A 20,255-nucleotide genomic window follows, 5' to 3' on the forward strand; every position below is an offset into this window, starting at 1 on the left:
CCTGGGCAGAGGAGTCACTTTCACGACTGGAATTCACCAGACACATTTTGGGCACTGTCCCCACCTCAACCCCAACAAACCACGGACATGTACGGCTCGAGGAGCCTGCACAGATCATCCAGCCCCTCTTGGCCTCCCTTTCCCTCTCTTCCTGTCTTCCTCAACCTGTATTTGTTTAACCTTTTTAAAATATCTTTGGTGACAGGGACAGCCCTCTGCCAGGGCTTGCCTCTCCTGGTAGTTAGACGTGTTTTTCCTTCAGCCCTAACCCAGGTCACTCTCACTGAGGAACAACTCACCTCCCTCTCTGTCTACCTGGAGACTAGTTGGTCTAATGGCAATCCTCAAATATTTGACACGCTGCCACGTCTGCCCTCATCCTCCGCTCTTGCAGACTGGGCAGACCAGTTCTGTTAACCTTTCCCCTGAGAGCCACCTCCTCCAGGTTGCCACCGCTCCTGCTCTTCTCCAGCCTCTCCCCCAGGCAGCAGGAGGCCTGCGGTGGGACGTTGTCCTCAGTCTGGGTCCTGAGGAGGGGGAATGGCGATGTCCCTGTCCCCATACCTGGCATGACCACCAGTACCTCATGGGCAGCCCCTTCCCCATCCCAGAGCAGAGGCCACTGCACTGTCACCTCCAGCAGCGTGCCCAGGCCTCCCCTGGCCAGGCAGGGCCAGAGCCTCGCATCTCAGGTGGCCGTGCCTCAGTACAAAGGTAGAAGGCTGCTCCTGCATGTGGGGAGGCTGTGCCACAAGCTCAGAGCCAGCAGGCAGGCCGGGCCTCGTTTGGCTCTGCAGGGCTGCTGAAGCTCGGGCTAGCAGAAGTGTTTGCTGAGCGAGTTCGTGCAGCTTCAGCTCGGGCTTGCCAGGGACCCAGCTGAACAATTAAAGGAAGTATCAGTGCGCTATCGCAGGGTCTGCTTGCAGCGCGCTCGTAACCCTGCCTTCTATGAATAAAATTAATCATTCTCACTGATTCTCTAATCAACCCAATCCTCAGAGGTGTAAATTGCACTGGCAGATGTATAATCAGGGAAGTTTTCCAAATTAACCTAAAAAAAAAAAAACAAGAACCCACTGAGTCTCTTGACGTTGGCTGAGTTAAGCAAGGGCAGCCTGAAACAAGAATGACACCAAGCCGGGCAGCAGCAATTGTACCCTCCAAAAGCTGGGGGAGAAACGACCCCCATAGCCTTTCCTGCTGAGTGTGGGGACATGGCCATCAACCCGTGTCACTCTCTGCTGGATACAGCCCTGGCCTGGCAGTCGGATGGAGAGGAACATCGATGTGGCAGCTTTGCTGCTTCCACGGTCACATTTTGGGAAGCTCATCTGCCCGCTCCCTGGTCCAAGTGAGACTGCTGTCTACCCCTGGCCTGTCCCAGCCAACCACCTCGGCCACCTCATCTGTGGTAGAGAAGAGCATTAAAACAAATGTACCAGTGTGTACTGATTAACAAAGGAGAGGAGATGCCAGAACTAAGATTCTTAATGTCTTAGATTTGGTATTCCTTTAAAGGAAAACAATGAGGCAAAGCATCAAAACTGGAGTTACAGATGTGCAGCCTGCAAGACCTGGGGGCGCAGAAAGAGTTAGGACAGGGCCCAGCCTACTGCTTTGTGCACCCACTGTTTTATTATGTAAAATAAAAATAAAACAGATTCCAGAAAATAATGGTAAATATTTGATGATATAATTATGTCTTATTAATGCAATGTTCTTTATTTTGCAAATTAAATTTTCACAGGAATTCATCACCCATTTCATTTTTATTATTTAGGCCATGAGCGTGTCACAGTAGTTTGTTATGTATTTTCATAACCAGTTGATTAATATTAAATGTTTGAAATAAAAAACTCCATTTATATTTTAGTTGTAATGGCCATGCAAAAATACTATGAATATGAGTAGGTATTTATGGCACACATTAGTTGTTAGCACTACTTTTGATGTCTTTATGGCTGTGCAGGACGCGCACAGTTCATTACGCGTGAAGAATAGTTTAATTTCCAGGAGCTTTGCCATGATCTGTAAAACAAAGGGCGCTCGCTCACAGTGCTGCTCTGCCTCCCTTGCAGCGCCCAGACTGAGGAGCAACCCCTCTGGTCCTACTGCTGCTGCCTCCAGGCCTTCGTGGTTGAGGTGCAGCCCGTGGCACCCAGCCTCTTCCTCCTCCCACCCCGACCCCACGACACCCGGCAGACCCTAGGAAGGGTCCCTAGCACCCCTTGCAAGGACCAGGGGGTGCTGCCCTGGGAACAGGAGCAGCATGCTGCCAGTGCACCCTGTCCTGACAAGGCAGCTCCTGTCCTCCCAGCTTGCAGACCTGCACCGTGGTGGGGCAGGAATTGGGGAGAGTGTTAACTACCGGTAATTATCCCGCAGGCCTGTGAGGCATCTTTCATGCCTGTTGGATGTGGTAATAAAACTAACCTTGTGTGTTTTGTAATTGCCCTGTACAGAAAGGCTGTTTGTGGGTACAGAGGGCGGCTGCAGCCGGCACCGTGCGTTGCTGTGGGTTTCATTCTCTGAAGAGGCTCGGTGTGAGCAGGCTCCTGGTGGCACAGGGAGCAGGATTATGATTTCTGCTGCAGCATCTCAGGCAATTTCAGGTGCTCAGGACTTTTGCAGCACTGCAGAGAAGTGCTGTGGTTTCTAATAGTAATAATAAAAGAAATAAAAAGAACAACAACAACAACAAAAGAAGGACAAAATGAAAAGAAGCTCCCCCCCGCCCCCTCTGGTCTCTGCCAACCCACTATGAATCAAGCAATACCACGCGATGTTTTCGGATGCATCAAAAATACCACAGCCATTACTGTGCATATGTAGGATGCTCATCCTAAGCCAGGTATCTACAAGGGCCCTTCTTTCTGTTTGCCACATGAGCTTGGCATCCTATGGAGAAAACAGCTTTGTCAACTTCCTTGCAGATGCCAAATGTCACTGCGTATCCTACCAGTCGCGGGCTGTGTGCACAGAGCCTCTTCTTTCCATCTCCGGTTATGTAGGATCTTGCTGGCATGCTACTGCTAGGAAGAAAACCGGATCCCAGAATTTGCTAAATGTGCTAACAACAGCAGGAGACACAGGGCTGCAGAGGACAACATCCTGCCTCCACCACAGCTTCCACTGCTGGAAAATTTCAGGTCCTGGCTTCCTGGGGAAGGGAGGGTGCAGCTTCCCTTACCTAGATTCCTCACAAGGACAGTGAAGAAACGTGCTCTTTTATGAGACACAGTGGATTTCTGCCGCATTCCTCGTGCTCATTTCAAGTGACACAAGGTGAATAAAAAGCCTTGCCCCCATGTCTTGGTGGCTTTCCAACCTGCTGGCAGTGCTGCAGCTGACTGGCCAAGGCAAGCATCTGCAGTGCTCGGTCCACAGAGCAGCAGTGCGGTCCCCACCTGCGAGAAGTCATCTAACGGTGCCAGACCTCTGCACGTCCAGCAACCCTTGTAAATCCCTCTCTGCTCCTCTGTTTCTGAAAGGCTGCCAGGCAGACTTCCTACCTGCATGACAGGGAATATCCCCGCGCCTCGCAGCTCACCCAGCGGAGTGAGGGGGGGACACAGCCAGCAGCAAGAGGCTGGCATTCCCCTCTGCGACTGCTGACGTGACGTTCCCGAGAAGCAGAGAAAATGTTCCTGAAGGCACAGAGGTTTAAGCACAAAAGGTAAAAGCAGCAGCCTCCCTCCCCCTGCCTGCTCTGAGGAGCTTGTTTTGATTTTCACTTCAGCTCCTCAGGCTCCAGAGGCAGATCAGATGTGGCTTTCCAGTGAACTGAAACCTCTCGTTTTGGGTGATGTTTAGCAAAATATTTTCTTCCTGGAGGTGGTTACGGGATGTGAGAAAAAAAACCATTTTTTTATCTGGGTTGGGCTGTGCAGAAGGCTGCTGGGGGTGCAGATCCACATTTGAGACAGGGTTTGTGCCTCCTGGCTCCTTGTGCCATCCTCTGTTCTCTGAGCTGCCACTTCCCATCAAGGACAGCATAGACACTATATTTCATAGCCACCTTTGTGAAATAGATGGGGCAGGGTGTCAAAGAGGGAAGCTTGATTAATATGGCTTGAAAGCTACAGCTGCCATGCAAAACAGATGGCTGTTTGGCCTCTGGGTCCCATCTTGCACCTCCGCTAACTTGAACGGGAGCCCGCTTTCCTTGGTTCAGAAACCATGCTTCCCCTTGGCTGGGGGCTTCAAAAAGAAATAGAGCTCTGGTATGGCAAGCAGCAGCAAGAGCCTGGGACAACAGCTGAGTTACACTGTTAGAAATACTCTGTGCTTTGGACAAACTGAAAAAATGTAATGGCTCCTTACAGGCTAGAAGAAAAGACTCAGCCTCATTACCAGCTGGTGTGAGGCAGTGCACATGGGGGACACTGCCCATCAAGTCTCTTTGTCCCTGTGTCATTCACAAAGTGCAGAGCCTGGCTCTTTTCTGAGCCTCCTCCATGCCAGGGCCATCGGCTGCCTCCTGCGAGCTCTGCTTGCTTCTGGAAACTGAAATACCTCCGCTTCAAAACCGTGACAGGAGAAGGTGCTTTACTTAGAGCTGAAATCGGAGCCAAAATCTATTCCTGGCGATGGCTTGAAGGTCACACTCCAACAAAGAGCTCCTACCCTATCAGTATGTGCTGTTAGACAGATGCTGCTGTTGCTCTTTCTCTGACAGTGACAGATTTTAGGCTTGGTCTGCCGCCCTTTCATGGGTGTGTTTGTTTTCTCCTCCAGTCTGCATTGCTCTCCTAATCCTTGCCCCCAACTCGGGTGTCACCTGCTTCTGCCCTTCCCCAAAAGGATGCAATCAGGCCTAGATAGTGCTGATCTCAACAGTCACAGCAAACTTGTTCCTGCCTACAGATTGGAACAGCGATGAGATGGCAACTCTGCTTTGCAAGCATGCCCCAAATGGCCTCTGGTGGTGGTATCAGCTGAGCACTTCCCGTACAACCACTCCCTGTGGAGCCCTTGCACCAATTGCGGGAGGCCAGGGACAGCCCAGGGGACACAAAAGTTGAACCCGGCCAGGTAGTGTGCAGCCCCCATGATGCAGCCCAGGCGGGGATGCTGGAGGACAGCTGGGGTGTCCACAGAGACGTGTCCCACCAGTGTCCTTTCCCAGCTGGTAGGACGTGGTGCTGTGCAAAGGTACCTCTGGGCAGCTCAGGGAACATGGTCATGGTTTGCAGCACCTGGGGCCTGGTTCCCTTCCTTAGGTACATAGCACAGGAGCAAATGTCCAGGTCCTCATACTCTATATACCCAGGCTTCCACAGCACAGTGTGTTACCAGATCTGGCCATTTCCACCTGCCCTCCTCTGGAGTAAGTCACCCATCTCCCACCAGGCAGGGCAGAAGGGAACGAAGCTCCCGAAGCAGCTGCCCCACTACCCCTAGCACCACCACCCTGGCACCTCTCCATCTCGAGAGGATGATGTTTTTAAGGCAGCTATCCGTGGGTGTTTGGCATATAAGGAGACTTCAGTAGGAGAGGCGACGAGCCGAGGATTATGAATGGTGGCCACGGGATGGGCGAGTCAATCAGAGATAAATTGGGACTGAGGAAAGAGGAGCCTGATGCTCTGCTGATCCCCATGGACAGAGATGGATTACAGCAAACAGTTGCCTGTATTTATAACCTTCCCAACACCCTGCTGCGCCCAAAGGAGAGGCGAGAGGAAGGATCACAAGACCCTCACTGCCTAGGGCTTGGGAAAGGAAGTCTCTGCAATGCTAACACTGGACATTCCCCCCCGGGGTCAAGATTTTCCATGGTGTCACTGCCACTGTCACCCGCAGGGGGAGCGCCCCGGTGGCCCATCCCTACTCTGGAGCCTGCAGGAAGGTTTTCCAGCAGCCCAGAGCCAACCTGGAGGGAGGCAGCGAGGAGCCTGCTCCCCTGGTCCCCACTGCCCCCAGGGCCAGCAGAGATAAATGGTGTGTTATGAGTGCGGTTCTTTCCAGGGCCTATGTTTATGTTTACTTTTAGGAGCTAGAGATGGTACAGATGGCTAATTTGTTTGTTCGGTATTGTTCTTTCTAGCTGCCTAGAGCTGTTTCTGTACTTCTGTATTCGTCATGGTTACTGCATACTCAAAGTCTCAAGTGCCTCTTTCCCCGTACAGTGGAGAGCTTACGAGCATCAGCTGGAAAACTGCGCCTGTTGGGGAGGATTGTCTCTGCACTCCTCCCCCTACGTTCAGCACTGCCCCCCCTTTTGCCTTTACTTAGGTCAGCGCAGAGATTTCCCAAAAGCACAGGCACCAGGCTTTCCCCTGGCTCCAACAGCCCTGAAATGGGTCACATCCCCCGAAGAGGAGAAGGGGAGCGGGAGCAGGGATAACTCGCATTGCCTGAGGAGCAAAATGGTGGTGGTGGGAAGGCAGCAACTGCGTTTGCTTGTAGTGCATTGCTGCCCGGTTGTTCTGGTTGGGAAAGGCAAGCAGGCTGATGTGCATTCCCAAAACAATTAGGAGACGAGGCTACTTTCATCAGTACCCCCCCTCACAGCTTGTAAAGACACAAACGTGAAGGAGCCTGGAGGAGGCACCTCCTCCAGCACAGGCACTGAATGGCTTGTATTAGTACAATACTCCAAATCCCCTCTAAGTCCTCCCAGAAAGGGAGAGTAAATATAGTTTGTCGAACAGTTATCTTTAGCACACTGTCTCGTCTGCCAGCATGGATCTTTCTGCATGACCTCTTGCTAAGTCAGGGCAATTTCTGCTTGTTTGCTTACTCCTGCCTGCCACGCTGTGCCCGGAGGGGAGCCAGGGCTCCCTGGGGCCCGGGGCAGGGACTGCGTCCTCTCCTGCCTCTCCTGCTCTTACCAGTGGTGTGGACAGGCACAGACAGGTTATTGACCTTTAGGCCCACTTATCCTTTTTTTTTTATCCTCACGCATTAAAGTGGTGAAGGAAAAGGAAAGGAAAGCTGGCTCTGCTGTTGAGCCTCTTTTTGGGCACCGTGAGCCCATGCCTCTGCAGCAGGCCCTCTGTAACTGCAGGACGGGGTGGGAGAAGAAGCAAAGGGAGGTTTTGCAGGGCACTGCAGCCAACCCCACACCACACTGCTGATCTCCCTGGCAGCCCTTCCCTCCCTCAGTCTCAGCTGGCCACTGCTCTCCTTGTGCCACCACTACTGCACACACACACACAGGGTTTTCAACCAGATCCGGTGGCCCAGCCCACATCAGGTAGGGGCTACACTGCAAAGCCAGAGACAGAGCTCATTTTTCCCAGTGTAAGCAAGGGGATGGCATGCTGGGCACAGCAGCAGGCAGAGACATCCCGCCACACTAAAATCCACACATCCAAACTGCTAATTTTCAAACTAATAATTTCCTTTTTTTTTTTTTTTTTTTTTCTAATCTCACTGGAGGCTTGACTCCTGGAAACTGCCGCAGGCAGTTGGTGTAAGGCAGAGCTCGGCTGAGGCTCAGACATGAGGAGAAGGGGGGGGGCTGGAGCGTTGCTGGCCCCAGCTGCTGCAAGCGCGGCTCTCCCGGCAGCACTCGGCGCGAGAGGCATCGTGTTGCAGCTCTCCCCTCCTGACGCTCTCCCGGCACCGCTGGGGGACTCTCCAGAAGAAGAACAGTACAGTTTCAGTGCCGTCTGCCAGACCGAGGAAACCAACCCTGTTCTTGTGTAAGGAGGCCCCCTGCTTCCTCCTGCGCTGCCGAGTGAAACTCGGAGCAAATTCACGGGAGCCAGATCCTGTGTGAGTCCCCAGCACAGCCAGCAGCATGGCCTAGGGCCCACATGGGGAAGGAGGATGGGTTGAGCACCGTGAGCTGCTGAGCACCCTGTCAGAGCCGAGCAGGGAGCTGCTGGCACCCGGGGAGCCCATGCTCTGCAGAAATGGTGATTATGGCCCAGGGAAGGGGAGTGAGCCTGCTCCTGGCTCGGCATCAGGCAGGGGATAGAAGGAGCGGATCTGTCTCCAGCATCCCACAGACTGCTGTGGAGGATTAAATCCAACAAACCTCCCTCTGTTGGCAGTAACTGAAGATGGCTCTATTAAACGCGGATACATAATAAACCTACCCGCTGTTGGGTGACTGTAGCCGAATGGAAGTCAAACATCTGCATGCCAGACACGCGGCATGTAGCTGCACACACTCCACGGCCACACCAGCGGCAGAGCCACCGTGGCCACCTTATACCAGACGGGTTGCATGAGAGGGTGCAGCTCATCTGCTCCTTCCTCTGTTTCCATCACCTCCACTGCCTTCCTCCCCTCCCCTAGCACCAGGCCAGCGAGAGGGGAGGGGAGCACAGGCATGAGGCCCACTGAGCACCCCCCAGACTCAGGGGCTTTGCTGAGCCCTCCTTTCTCTGAGCAGGGCCATTTCCAGAGGATGAGGCCATTTCCAAGGCGAGGAGGTGACTGGTGCTGCTGGCCTGGCTGGCTTGAGGCTCATCCCGGGAGCAGAGGGGTGGAAGCGCCCCATGTCATGCCTGCTCTGTCCCTTCCTCTAGGCCTGCCACCTCAGCAGCCTGCAGGGGTTTCCAGGCAAAACAGCAGGGCACGGGGCTTTGTTCCACCTTAAGAGAAAGATTTTTAAACATTTATTGCATTTATCCAAAGCAAAGCTGGAAATGGATTGAAATCAGCATAGTAGAGACCATGCAAAAAGGCACCCAGCAAGGAATGAGAGGAGGAAGAGTGGGCACAAGGCTCCTCGCCTCAACAGGGCCGTGGCTTGGTGGCCAGCCACGCTCCTGAGGGATTTCCCCACGGAGGCAATACACTCACACATCCCGAGGGGCAAACGCAGACATGCAGTGCAGACATGCTGGCAGCAGGAAAGCCGCTCTGGGAGCGGATCAAGTTATTCAAATGAAGCTCCCTGTTTCAGCTGGGTGCTTAGCCTTATTCTTTCTGTTTCCCCAACTGTGCCGCCATTCCTGAATTCGTCACTCCTTCCACTCGTCTGACCCCATTACACTTGCCCTGGTTCCCACCTCCACCAGCTCCCTGGCATGCTTGAGGGTGATGGAGCACCGTACTGCACGGCCCAGGACTCGCCAAGCTCTTTCCAATTAGGATGTGGCTAAGGAGACAGCATCAGTAATAAATGGTTTCAAAGAACTCTCCCAGACTTTCCTATTTATTATACGCCAGTGAGATGCCAGTGCCAATGAGAAAAATCTTAAAATGCTCGTGAGATTCTGCTTGGGGACACAAATTTTTCTTTTGTTATTCATGAGTAAGAATTGTGTTTCCCAGGTAAATTCACCTGAAGCAAATCATTACAGTCCCTTATACGTACGGTTCTAAATTTAGTTTGCTTGTGAATTTTCCAACAGTGTTTCTCGTTCATTTTTCAAGGGGCCAGCAGAGCTTTCAGTGACAACAAAACCCTTCCCTTGAATTCCAGCCCCAAGTAATGCAGTGTGGAAAAGGCAGGCCAGGGGGTCCATAGCAGCCTTAGGTCCTTCACCCATAAGCTCTGCCATTCCTTCTGCTTCTTCTGAAAAGCAGCCAGGAGATGGCTGGCATGGGGCAGGGAGCCCTTCGGCAGTGACATTAGGAGCCAGCATTTCACAACATCCATCGGTCACCCCCTGCTCCTCTCCTTCCCAGCTCTCCTAAACACACACTTGTGGAAATGTTTGAGACAGAGAAACTGCTTTCTGCTCAGACTTAGGGAGCTCCTTCATCTCATCTGCACGTACCGAGTACCCTGACAGGACCAACATTTCTTCTGAATAATTTATAGTGTATGGAAATGATAATAACATAGAAATCTGCTATGATTTAGTTAATTATGAATAAGTAATAAGGTAATGCTAGCAATACATTTAACTGAAAAACCTATTTATAATGAAATGATTTCTTATAAATAATTAGAGCAAAACTGTGTGTTGTAACTCATCACTTGCATGTAGGGCCTGGTCCTTCCTGCACGTCTGCTGTAATGTTACCTACAGGGACCCCTGTGGAACCGGTGAAGTCAATGACAGAGCTGCTGGCAGGATGGCATCCCATTTGGGTGGGTAGTAAGGAGAAGGGATTGCAAAGAAGGATGCTTTTGTGTGTGTGTTGCTGTTGTTTTGTTTTTTAATCCAACTGAGAGCCAGCAGTTCAGCCCCTAAAAGATGACCTTTGCTTTACACCTGGTGGTTAAACACACCTTATTTGCCATCCTTAAGCCCACTTTAAAAGGCAATGAAACCCAAATGACACTACTTCCCACTTATTGCTTACCGTATGTCCTGCACACAGCTGGCCAAAACCACTGCTGTGTGGCTCTGTACAATGGCTCCCAGTAGTTTGGACCCCAACTAATATGGTTGTGGGCAGCATGATAAAACCCAAAGTTTGGTTACTGGGAAGTGATGGGAGGAGGTCCTCCTGAAACAGCATGCCCCATGCCATCTGAGCAAGAGGGATTAAATTCAGACTGCCATCTGTAGTCTGTCTTTGGTGCCAGCTTGGACTTGAGCTCAAAGGAGTGATGAGCGATGTAGACCAGCTACCTTCCAGCTCCCACCATCAGCTGGCAGAAGTAGGGCTGGCACCTAGGGTAGCTCTCTTAAGTACAAAGTCCCCATGCAGTCCTTTATCTTCTCTTTGAAATCAGTCTTCAGCACACTCCAGCTTGTCCTGGTGCTGCTCACCACTGCTGGAGGACTACATGGAGATATGTAGTCTGTGAGCCACCAGCTGTCCCCCCTTGGCCATCAGCATCAGGAGATGGGCAGCACCTGATCACAATGGAGATGATCAGGAGGGAGCCCAAATGAACTCTGAGGCTCCTCTAGTGAGAAGGCTGAAGGTGGCCCAAATCCAACCTTCTAGGGCAGTACCTTCCCCTGTAGGCACCTCTGAAGGTGGTCTCCCAGAGCAAGTGCCTGCAGCACAGCGATGCTGTGCTCATGTAGCAAGGGCTCAGCTCCCCAGGGAGCCCAGAGAGCCTGCACAAAGCAGCGCTATTGGTGCTGCTCCAGTGCTTAGCGGACTGTTATCCATCAAACCGGCACTAAAATTGGCACTCCTTGTAGGAAAGGAAGGGATCCACCCCAAAACACTAAATGTCAGGAAACTTTACTGACATGGGATGAAGAAACACATGCTGCCGACATGGCTCAAAATGTCCGTGCCGGGCAGATAACACAGAGGCAGCCTCACGCAGCCGGGCTGCTGGCCTGCACCTTCTCCCTCACAAGGACCTCACAACACCAGTGGGGCCGCTGCCCTCCCTGAGGGGGCAAAACGTATTCAATTTGGGGGTAAAATGTATTCAGTTTGGGGGTAAAACGTATTCAGTTCGGTTATGGACACAGGCTCTTTGTCTCAGAGGGCTTCAGAAGGGCTTACAGAGACATAAGGGCTCTCACAATATGAAAGTAATCATCGAAACAGCCATTTAATGGCACAGCTAAACATCGTTGCTTCATGCTGTTTATCATGGTTTGTTTCCTATGGGAAAGCCAGAAGATGCAGCCTACATGCCTAAGCAGAAATTTTGAACAAATTACAGTCCCTGGCACCGCACGTTAAAGCCCCAGCAGGGCCCATTCAGCACTCTTCTTCCGAGGTACAGGGAACCAGAAACCCATCACAGTTCCTGCATGAAGCATTTTGTTGTCCGGCGTTAACAAAGACAGCACAGTGCTTTCTGCAAGAAAACACTCCTTCCCTCTGTAATTTCTGAAGGCGGCTTTGCCCCAACTGTGTTCTCATAGGGAAAATCACCCGAGCCCCGTTCAAACAGCATAACTAAATCACAGGAAAGTCAGTGGGTTTCTTTAATTATTACGGTCCAATTAAGTCTTAGAAATGCGATGGAAAAAGTCATTCTTATAGTGGGTTCACTCCACTGCAAGGCATGAAGTCAGATCTGCAAAGACATGAGTCAGTGTGCAGGAGCTGATTTATTTCCTGATTCTTCTGACATGAATGAAAGGTGACGTTCAGCAGCACCTTTCTCTGCTCCCACAAAAGTCTTTCACGGAGTAGCCTCATGTTTTGAACTAACTATTAGCCAGGGATGATGCATCTTAAAAGAGAAAATTGTTTGTTCCTACTGCTTAGCAGCAGCTGAGTTCAGTAAGTCAACAGAAATAAAAAGAGTTGTAAATAGTCTGGACAAAATTAAACGCTTCATTCCATTATACAGTTATTGCCTAATATCTGTAAGTCTTCTTACTACTAGACAGTTGGAGAGTATGACAGTCCTATAAAAAAGGGTTGGAGAAAAACTGGTTTTCTGGTAGAAGAAAATGAATGGAATCTATTTTGTTTTGATTAAAACAAAACCAAAAAATCTTTGGGCCTCCTTTGGTTCAGAAAGATATAAAAAATACAACAATAACAACAACAAAAAGCAAAGCCACAGGAAGAAGGGGGAAATCTGGTTTTCTTTGTTATGGCCCTGGTGCAGGTGGCATCCCCAGATCCCATTACCAGGGGGAGAGCTCCCTCCCGCACGCTGGGGCAGCCCCCTGCCCAGCAGCTCCTGGGGCCATGCAGGAGGCTTGTCTCCAGCTGCTGGGGAGCGACCTGGTGAACCAGTAACCCCTTTCATCTCTGTTTACTCGTCTTCTGTTTGTTTTCAAATGGTTGCCAAAAAAAAAAAAAAAAAGGCACGGGGGGGAGGGGGGAGTAAATGTTTTGTAGTGGAAAAGGGTAAAAGAAAACACATACTTTGCATTTTTCCAGTCCGTAGTGAGTGAGCAACAGCTGCCCTCCTTTACAGGCTGAGGTCTCCAGGAAAACCAGTCTCCTGTGTATTCCCTGAGGGCAGCCCCACTGTGCTGCTGAGCTCCTGTGCCTGGCCCCTGCCCTCTGTCCCATGGGGAGGTGGGGGTCCCGGGGCCATGCAGGGCAGGAGGGGTTCGGGTTCTCCCGGCTGCCTGCGGGGCAGCAGGGGCTGACAGGCAGCGGTGCTGCTTGCAGGATTTCCTGAGTTAACAGCAATGGGAGGAAGAGGTGTGGGCTGCAGCGGGAAGCTTGCGCCAGCTGCTCCTGGCATCTCTGTGAGCTCATGGTACACGGAGCTTCCACCTGATGCAGCATTTGGAGGTTTGGCATTTACTCTGCTAGACCAATCTCTACAAAAATGCCTCTTGAGCAGCAGAAAGAAAAGCAAATTTGGTTGAAGTGTGCATAAAAATAACCATGTGGTTATTGCTCCGTCTAGCAGGCTCCAGCATACCTATGCCAATCAAACAGTATGAGAGTACGGACCCTAACATGTGCTTAGGGAATCTCTAAATATCCTATGCGAGACATCTGTGTTTCTTATTTCCCGGGAGGAAAGCTTCTTGAGCATCCATGAGCATCTAGGGGGCTGTGAGAAATTTGAGTCTGAGCCACAAGCTCAGGGCGTGCTGCGGCAGCTGCCCGAAGGCAGTGAAAGAGTTACTTGGGAGCTGCAGCCCTGGGAGCGTGATGCAGTGGCGAACATGCCTCCATTCATCTGCTACGCAGCCTGACCTCGGCCGCAGAGGAAAGGCGGTCCCGCTCCTGGGAACAAAGGAGGAGGGAATGAGGGTGACTCAGGAGTCCTGGTGGCCCTCATGTCATCCGTTGGACCAGCCCGGCCATGGCATGGGAGGTGCCACCCCACGGTACTCACCAACGTCAGAAAATGAAGTTATGTATTTGTTGCCCAGATGCACTTTCTGTTTTAATTGCCATGTTCAGGGAAAAAAACATGTTTTGAGTGATTTTTTTTTTTTTTTTACTCGCCTCATTATCTCTTGGAGTGCAGGCTTGAAGTTGTAGTTTATCGCCAACCGGATTGTGATGCCTAAACAAGCCAAGTCCACGTTGGGGAAGGGCTTTTTTAAAAAATTATTTTTCAATTGCTCCAGCTGGAGCTCCCCAAATGCGAACACTTTGAGAGGAGAAATACAACACGCTGAGGGCTAAGCCTTTTCCAATCTACTTGCTGGCTGCTGCTCCGGAGAAGCTGAGGCTGCAGCAGTCAGGACTACGAACGCTTCCATTCACGACAAGCTCAGCCACTGCTGGTGCCACGAATTTTACAGTCCGGTGTTTTCCCTTAGCAGATGCTGCTTCCCCGTGCCAGCAGCAGCCATGCCCTAACAACCCCAGACCCAACCACCACACAGCGTGCCCACAGCAGGGCCCGGGTGCCACCACGCAGGTGAGCCGCCCCCCAGGGTGTCCCCAAGCAGCATCCCACTGAGCACGGCCACCCCGCCAGCGGGGCGAGCGGGGCTGGCCCGGGCACAGAAGGAAAGGATCCAGGGGCTCTGTTGACATAATAAACCACTAGAGAGCACTCTCAAATGTATTTATACCCTTTTCCTAAGTGCTACTTCATAAAAACTCGCGGTTGCCATGGCCTGGTTTACAGCGCATCTAAAAAGGGAGCTCCAAAACAGACCAGGTTTCCTGAGGCCACCACAAAGGCTGTCAAAGCCTCCCTTGTGCTGTGCCTTCCCGCCCAGGGATTCTGCGCCCCCGGCCCGCCTCTTGCCCCGTGCTTCTGCCTATCTACAAATAAATGTCAGAAGTAGTAGCTAAAAAAAATAAAACAAAACATTGCACTTAGGCAACTATAGCTTTTGCTTTTTTTTTTTTTTTTAAATATATATAGAAAGCACAAGAAGTGTTTAAAGCTCTTAGTTTCCTGTATTTAGTGCAAGTAGTGGGGAAAAAAATTATGCAAAAATTGCACCATTGGACTTTATCAGCTATGAACAAAAGCACCATGCAGGTGACCTCTCAGCAAAAAATATAGATCTTTTAAAAAAATGGGATGAAAGTGGGTTTGGGGGGGGGGGAAAAAATCACACATTCTTCATTAAAACACTTTTAATACTACACAAATTACAGTATCACCTTTTAAAAAGTTTAAAAAGTAATATTAACAGTAGCACTGTTGCAGTTAAAGCATTTCAAAATAAGAAAAAGAAGAAGAAAAAAAAAAAAAAAAAGAAAAAAGCTTGTAGCCCAGGAAAGAGTGAACTGGTAGAAATGGAGAATCCACCGGTGTTGGAACTGAGTAAAGCAACAGAAAGGCAAAAAGCAATGCTGAATTTGAGAAAAACAAGGTATGCATGGAAACCCTCAGATTCTGAATGTTTTGTTTCCTTTTGCACTTCTGCAGTTTCAGGGTGACCAGAACCAGACATAATGGAGGCAGGAGGCCTGTGGGCCAGCTGAGCCAGCACAGGCACTGGGCCGTGGGCCCGGGGCCTCCCACCATCCCCTCCACCCCAGGGTGCCACCAGAGCCTGTGTCAGGAGGAGGGTGCATGGCCTTTGGGCCTGGGAACGGTCATGGGGGTGTCACTGGGCCCCAGCGAGGCCCTGCTTTGTTGGGAGCAGGCCCAGCCCTCACCAGGCTGCACACCAGGCCGCCCCATAGCACAAAAGGGGGGCCTCTGTAGGAAGGTGTTGGGGTTTCAGTTTTGGTTTTGGATTGAAAGTAGGGATACCACCTTAACCAAAAACATGAGCTCCATACCACAGGAGGTATTATGCCAAGCAACTTTGAAGAACTTGTTACCATCTATCAGCTCAAAATCCATTTTCTTTTTTAATAAAGTGCCTAAATACACATTTACACAGATCATAGTGGTTCCAAAGAATCCTTTACAGTTTTTATATATATAGGTATATATATAGGTATATATATATATAATGTGCGTTTTCTTCAAATTGGCTAAATGTGTTTACATAAGACACCAATCTTGACTATAGGTATAAGTTTTAAAGCGTAATATTGACTCAATGAATTTGTTTATCATGCAAGTCTTATCTAATATTACATTGACCTGTAATATGGAACACAATGTAGTGGGTGTGCTCATTAAACACTTCATAAAAAATTACTGTGCATGTGCAGATCTGATCTTCAAATACTAATAATGACCATTTCTTTAGAGAGAGAGAAAAAAAAGTCTTCCAAAAAAGATCTACTCTGCATTAAATTGCAGTCTGAACATTATCACAATAAGAACAGTTGACTCAAAAGCACCCAAAATTCTTCAAATTAAAGTCGGCTGAACAAATTTTGCCTCCTCTTTCTCCTCCTCCTCCTCTAGCACCAAGAGTGTTTATTAGCCTGTCCCAGGGAAGGGACGACCTGGCCACCCCTTTGCTCAGAAACAACCACTTATAGCCCAGTTATAAACACCTCAACAGAAGGGCTCGTCCAGCTGCAGTGTTGCCAACGAACTATAAACAGCACAAAAACATCACTATAAGACTCAACTATTTCTAGTAACCAATGATTTATTGATTTTAGAAGTCTGCTTGGTGATGCAGAAGCGTGATCAAAAGAAGTGGCTTTACAAAAGAGTTCTCCAAAGTAGCTTAAAAGGCAGGGCCGTGGCCATGATGTGAAGCCCTAATTGCTTTCATTTCAACCAGTTTATATTTTCATTTTCAAAGAATAGCATTAGGTTTGTTTCAAGCACACATAATAAGGAAATTACAGGTTTCCTCCACCCACATTTGGGCTGTCACTGATATGCCCGCAGGCAATCTGGCAGAACCTCAGTCACTGCTGTCATTGTACCACACTGTACCTGCCACTACTTGGAAACACCATGTCAGCGATAGTAACAATAGCAACAGCACCAGAGGTGACTGATAAGCAAACTCAAAGTCCACCTGCACTATCTGAAAATTAAAAGTAAAATTAGAAAAAAAAAAAAAAATCAGTCTCTCCCCCACATCCCCATCATTGTCCAAAGACACAAAAAAAACAACTTAAGTGACGCTGAAGACCTTCAGAGATGGCAGTGCTACGTCGGTGCATTCACCAATCGTGTCATTAGGTTGGCTATCAAAACTCCACGTTATAGTATGCAATTGGTGAACAAATGCAGTTTTGTAATCTTACAACTGATCACGTGAACTGCGGTCAACTTTGCCTTAAAAGAAAAAAAAAAAAAAAAAAAAAAAAGAACAACAAAAACAAACCAACCCAGAAATCCCTAACTCAACAGCGCCTCTCAGACACCTCTCCACATCCTACTCCGAAGGCAACTTCCCTTGAGAAACACAGAGGAATTTTGGACTCGATCCGGCGGATCTGCCGCCGCAACACGAGACAGCCGTTTCTGGGAGAAACCCCTCGTGCTCCCTACGCTCGCCTGGCACGCGGGGTGGCAAAGAGCGTCCCCGCCACGGCTAGCCACGCTGCTCCCCAACCACCTCGGACCGAGCCTGCATGCGACCAGCTCTACAGAAACAGGGGCCAGGAATAAGGAATCACAGACAGTAAGGCGATCTTTACAATGTCAGAAAGTGTATTTGGCATTTAAAAAAAAAAAAAAAGGAAAAAAAGAAAAGAAAAAAAAAAGAAACAAGTGCATACAAATACAGCTAGAAGCATTTCTGGTTTGCCAAGTGCTCTCTAAAAAAAGCAGCGCAAGTCACAGCCTACATTGAACAGTAACTGTCACCAGGGAAGCACAACAAATAGTTGCTATAACAAAAGGGAAGGAAAAAAAAGGGGGGGAAACAAAAAAAAAGGGAAAAAAAAGGAGAAGAATTAGAAGAAATGCCTTTATAATAAGTACATACCTTTTGTCTTCAAAAAATATAGAAACACAATGTATTCAAAAAAATCAAAATTATACAGCCATGTTTATGAAGTCTACATTTCCCTTGTCTTGGAGATATATATATATTTATATATATATATTTATAGATATATACAGAATTCAAGCAGTTTGAGTTAAAGGTGGCGTCGGGCCGCGAGGCCGGCAAAGTCACGAGTCTCTCTCCTTTTTGACTTTCACATCTCCGGCCAGAATGGTGGCGATCTCCCCCTGCATGAAGGCCCAGGGGACGTTGGAGCCGACCAGGGGACACTTCTCCCCGCTGGGACAATACACCTCCCCGCTGGCTCCCTGCTGCTTGATGCTTTGCCGGGAGCAGGGGAAGCAGAACTTGTGGGACGGGACCGAGGGGCACTGCACAAAATGGGTGTCTTCCAGGCGCTCGTGGCACAGGGTACAACACAACGGGACGCTGGCGGCGAGGGACGAGTCCGGCAGGCTGGCGGGGTGCACGGGCTCCAGCCCGCCCGCCGCGTTGGCCCCCTGGCCCGGCACCTCCCTGCCAGGGCCCAGCCTTCTTTGGTTCATGGCGGAGGGCGAGGGGGGGCTGCTGCTGTTCCTCCTGGTGGTGGAGTGGACCTGGTTGGCCTCTTTGGAGGCGTGGTTGCCCCCGGCATTGTCCGCCACCAAAATGAGCGCGGCCATGGGGGACTGGCCGTTCTGGGCCGCCTCAGGCGGCGTGGTCCGGTTGGAGTGGGGCGAGGCGGTGGGCGGCGGGGGCGACATGAAGGAGGTGGCCGTCAGCGGCATCTTCATCCCTTCCGACGAGGTCGGCAGCCAGGGCTGCGCCTCCCCGTTGATCTTCGGGGGTCCCGCCTCGCCCTCCGGCTCGGGGGATGGCTTCCTCTTCCGGGCTGCCCGGGCCCCTGGAAAGCAAGGCAGAAAGGAAGAGGAGGAGGAGGAAGATTAGAAGGCATCGCAGCTGCAACGCCAACTCCGTGAAAGCGTCCAGGTGTCGGCGTTGGCGGGCACACCTGGCCACCGCGTGCTTGAAGCCACTCCGTGCCCAGAGCCACCCTGTGCCCAACACAACCCCGTGCCCAAAGCCGCCCCATTCCCCACACCACCCCGAGCCCAATGCCACCCCGAGCCCACCTCCAGGTGCCCGCAGCGCCTCACCTGGCTTGGCCACGGCCCCGTTGGTCTCGTAGCCCAGCAGCCGGCCGCCCGCCATGCCCGGCTCCTTCTTGAACTTGCTGTCGAAGGGGGGCACGGCGTGCCCGCCGTGCTGGTGCAGGGCCAGCAGCGTGTCCCGCACCGTCTTGGGCTTGGCCAGCCACTCCTCGCCCCCTGCTCGGCCCTTGCCCTCGCCGCCCAGCTCCGCCGCTGCCGCCGCCGCCGCCGCCGGCAGGCTCTCTGCCGAGCCGCGCTTCTCCTTGGCTCCCCCGTCGTGCTCCCCCGCCGCGCCGCCGCCGCCCGACGAGGAGGACGAGGAGGAGACGGAGCCGGGCCGCTTGTGCCCCAGCTCGCCGGGCTGCCCGCCACCCCCGGCCGCCGCCGCCGCCGCCGCCTGCGCCGCCGCCGCCGGCTGCTGGGGCACGGGCACGGCCAGCGGGGCGGGCGCGGCCGAGATGGCGGCCAGCGAGGCGGCGGCGGCGGCGGCGCGGCTGCCCAGGCTGCCGATGGCGGCGGGGAGCCCGGCGCCGTTGACCAGCGGCACCAGGGTGGGCGGCACGGCGTGTGTCCGCCGCGGGTTGGGGCTCTGCCGGTTGAGCTCGGGCGGCTCCTCGGGCTTGGGGAAGCCGTTGGGCACCAGGATGCCGTTCACCTGCCGGCCGCCGCCGTACTCGGCGCCCAGGCGGGGCGGCGGCCGCTCGGCAGCCAGCGGGTAGCGCTCCAGGGGCTGCGGCGGGGGCCGCGCCGCCGCCTCGGCCGCCGCCGCCGCCGCCGCCGCCGCCGCGGCCGCCGGGTGTCCGAGCTGCTGCTGCTGCTGCGCCAGCAGCTCCTTGGCGGAGAGCGGCGGCTGCTTGGCGTGCGGCGGCGGCGGGGCCCGGCCCTCGGGGAAGCAGCCGTGCGCCCGCTTCAGCTGCCGCGCCGTGTCGATGACGAACTCCACGCGGTCGGCGCCCTCGTAGTTGACGCAGCCCCGGCAGACGGGCTCGGTGAAGTCCCAGATCATGGCCCAGGGCATGCGGGGCAGGTCGCACAGGTAGCACGACTGCCTGCGGGAAGCAGCCGCCACCGCCGCCGACGACATGTCCCGGCCCCGGGGCAGCGGCGAGCGCCCCCCGCTCCGGCTCCGGCTCCGGCTCCGGCTCCGGCTCCGGCCGCCGCCTCCTCCTCCTCCTCCTCCTCCTCCTCCTCCGCCGCCGCCGCCTCCTCTCGCCACCGGAGCCCCGACGGGGCGGCTGGGGCGCAGCGGCACGGTCCGCCCGGCGCCCTCCCCCTCGCCTTCGTCTTCCGAGCGCTGCCCCCGGCAGGCAGAGCCGCTGCGGGGGCCGCCGCTCCCCTCGCCGTCTCCGCCGGCGGCGCTCACAGCGCGGCGGGGACGCGCATCTCCGCGGCGCGGCTGGCGCAGGGCTGCGGCCGCTGCCGCCCGCACGGCTCCCCCGCTCGCTGGCTACTACGGGGCGGCGCGGGGCGGCGGGGGCCGGCGCGGCGCGGCGGGGCGGGGCGGGGACTGCCGCGGGGGCCGGGGCCGGGGCCGGGGCCGGGGCTGGGGCTGGGGCTGGGGCTGGGGCTGGCGGCGGCG

The 20,255-nt window shown here is 52.9% G+C and overlaps 1 protein-coding gene and 1 long non-coding RNA gene across 2 annotated transcripts in view; both read right to left on the reverse strand.

The window, feature by feature from the left end:
- The window catches only part of LOC311434939, a 56,625-nt gene extending 42,974 nt beyond the window's left edge, over positions 1 to 13,651 (reverse strand). Inside the window, exon 1 of the long non-coding RNA XR_014691845.1 lies at positions 13,595 to 13,651. This is a non-coding gene — a long non-coding RNA (uncharacterized lncRNA). The remainder of the gene's footprint in view (positions 1 to 13,594) is intronic.
- A 1,853-nt stretch (positions 13,652 to 15,504) lies between these two features.
- Positions 15,505 to 19,902, reverse strand: IRF2BP2 (interferon regulatory factor 2 binding protein 2). Its single transcript, XM_084512301.1, has 2 exons — positions 18,683 to 19,902; positions 15,505 to 18,429 (listed from the first exon to the last, which is right to left on the reverse strand). Exons 1-2 carry the CDS (start codon positions 19,758 to 19,760, stop codon positions 17,714 to 17,716), a joined length of 1,794 nt encoding a protein of 597 aa, XP_084368427.1. The 5' UTR covers positions 19,761 to 19,902; the 3' UTR covers positions 15,505 to 17,713.
- Between the last annotated feature and the right edge of the window lie 353 nt (positions 19,903 to 20,255).

Source organism: Aythya ferina, assembly GCF_964211825.1.
Source record: "Aythya ferina genome assembly, chromosome: 3".
Taxonomy (NCBI): Eukaryota; Metazoa; Chordata; class Aves; order Anseriformes; family Anatidae; genus Aythya; species Aythya ferina.

Coding starts and splice junctions, on each gene's coding strand:
- IRF2BP2 (XM_084512301.1), bottom strand. CDS start 19,760: ATGTCGTCGGCGGCGGTGGCGGCTGCTTCCCGCAGGCAGTCGTGCTAC. Junction 18,430..18,682: donor CGGGGCCGTGGCCAAGCCAG/GTGAGGCGCTGC, acceptor CTTGCTTTCCAG/GGGCCCGGGCAGCCCGGAAG.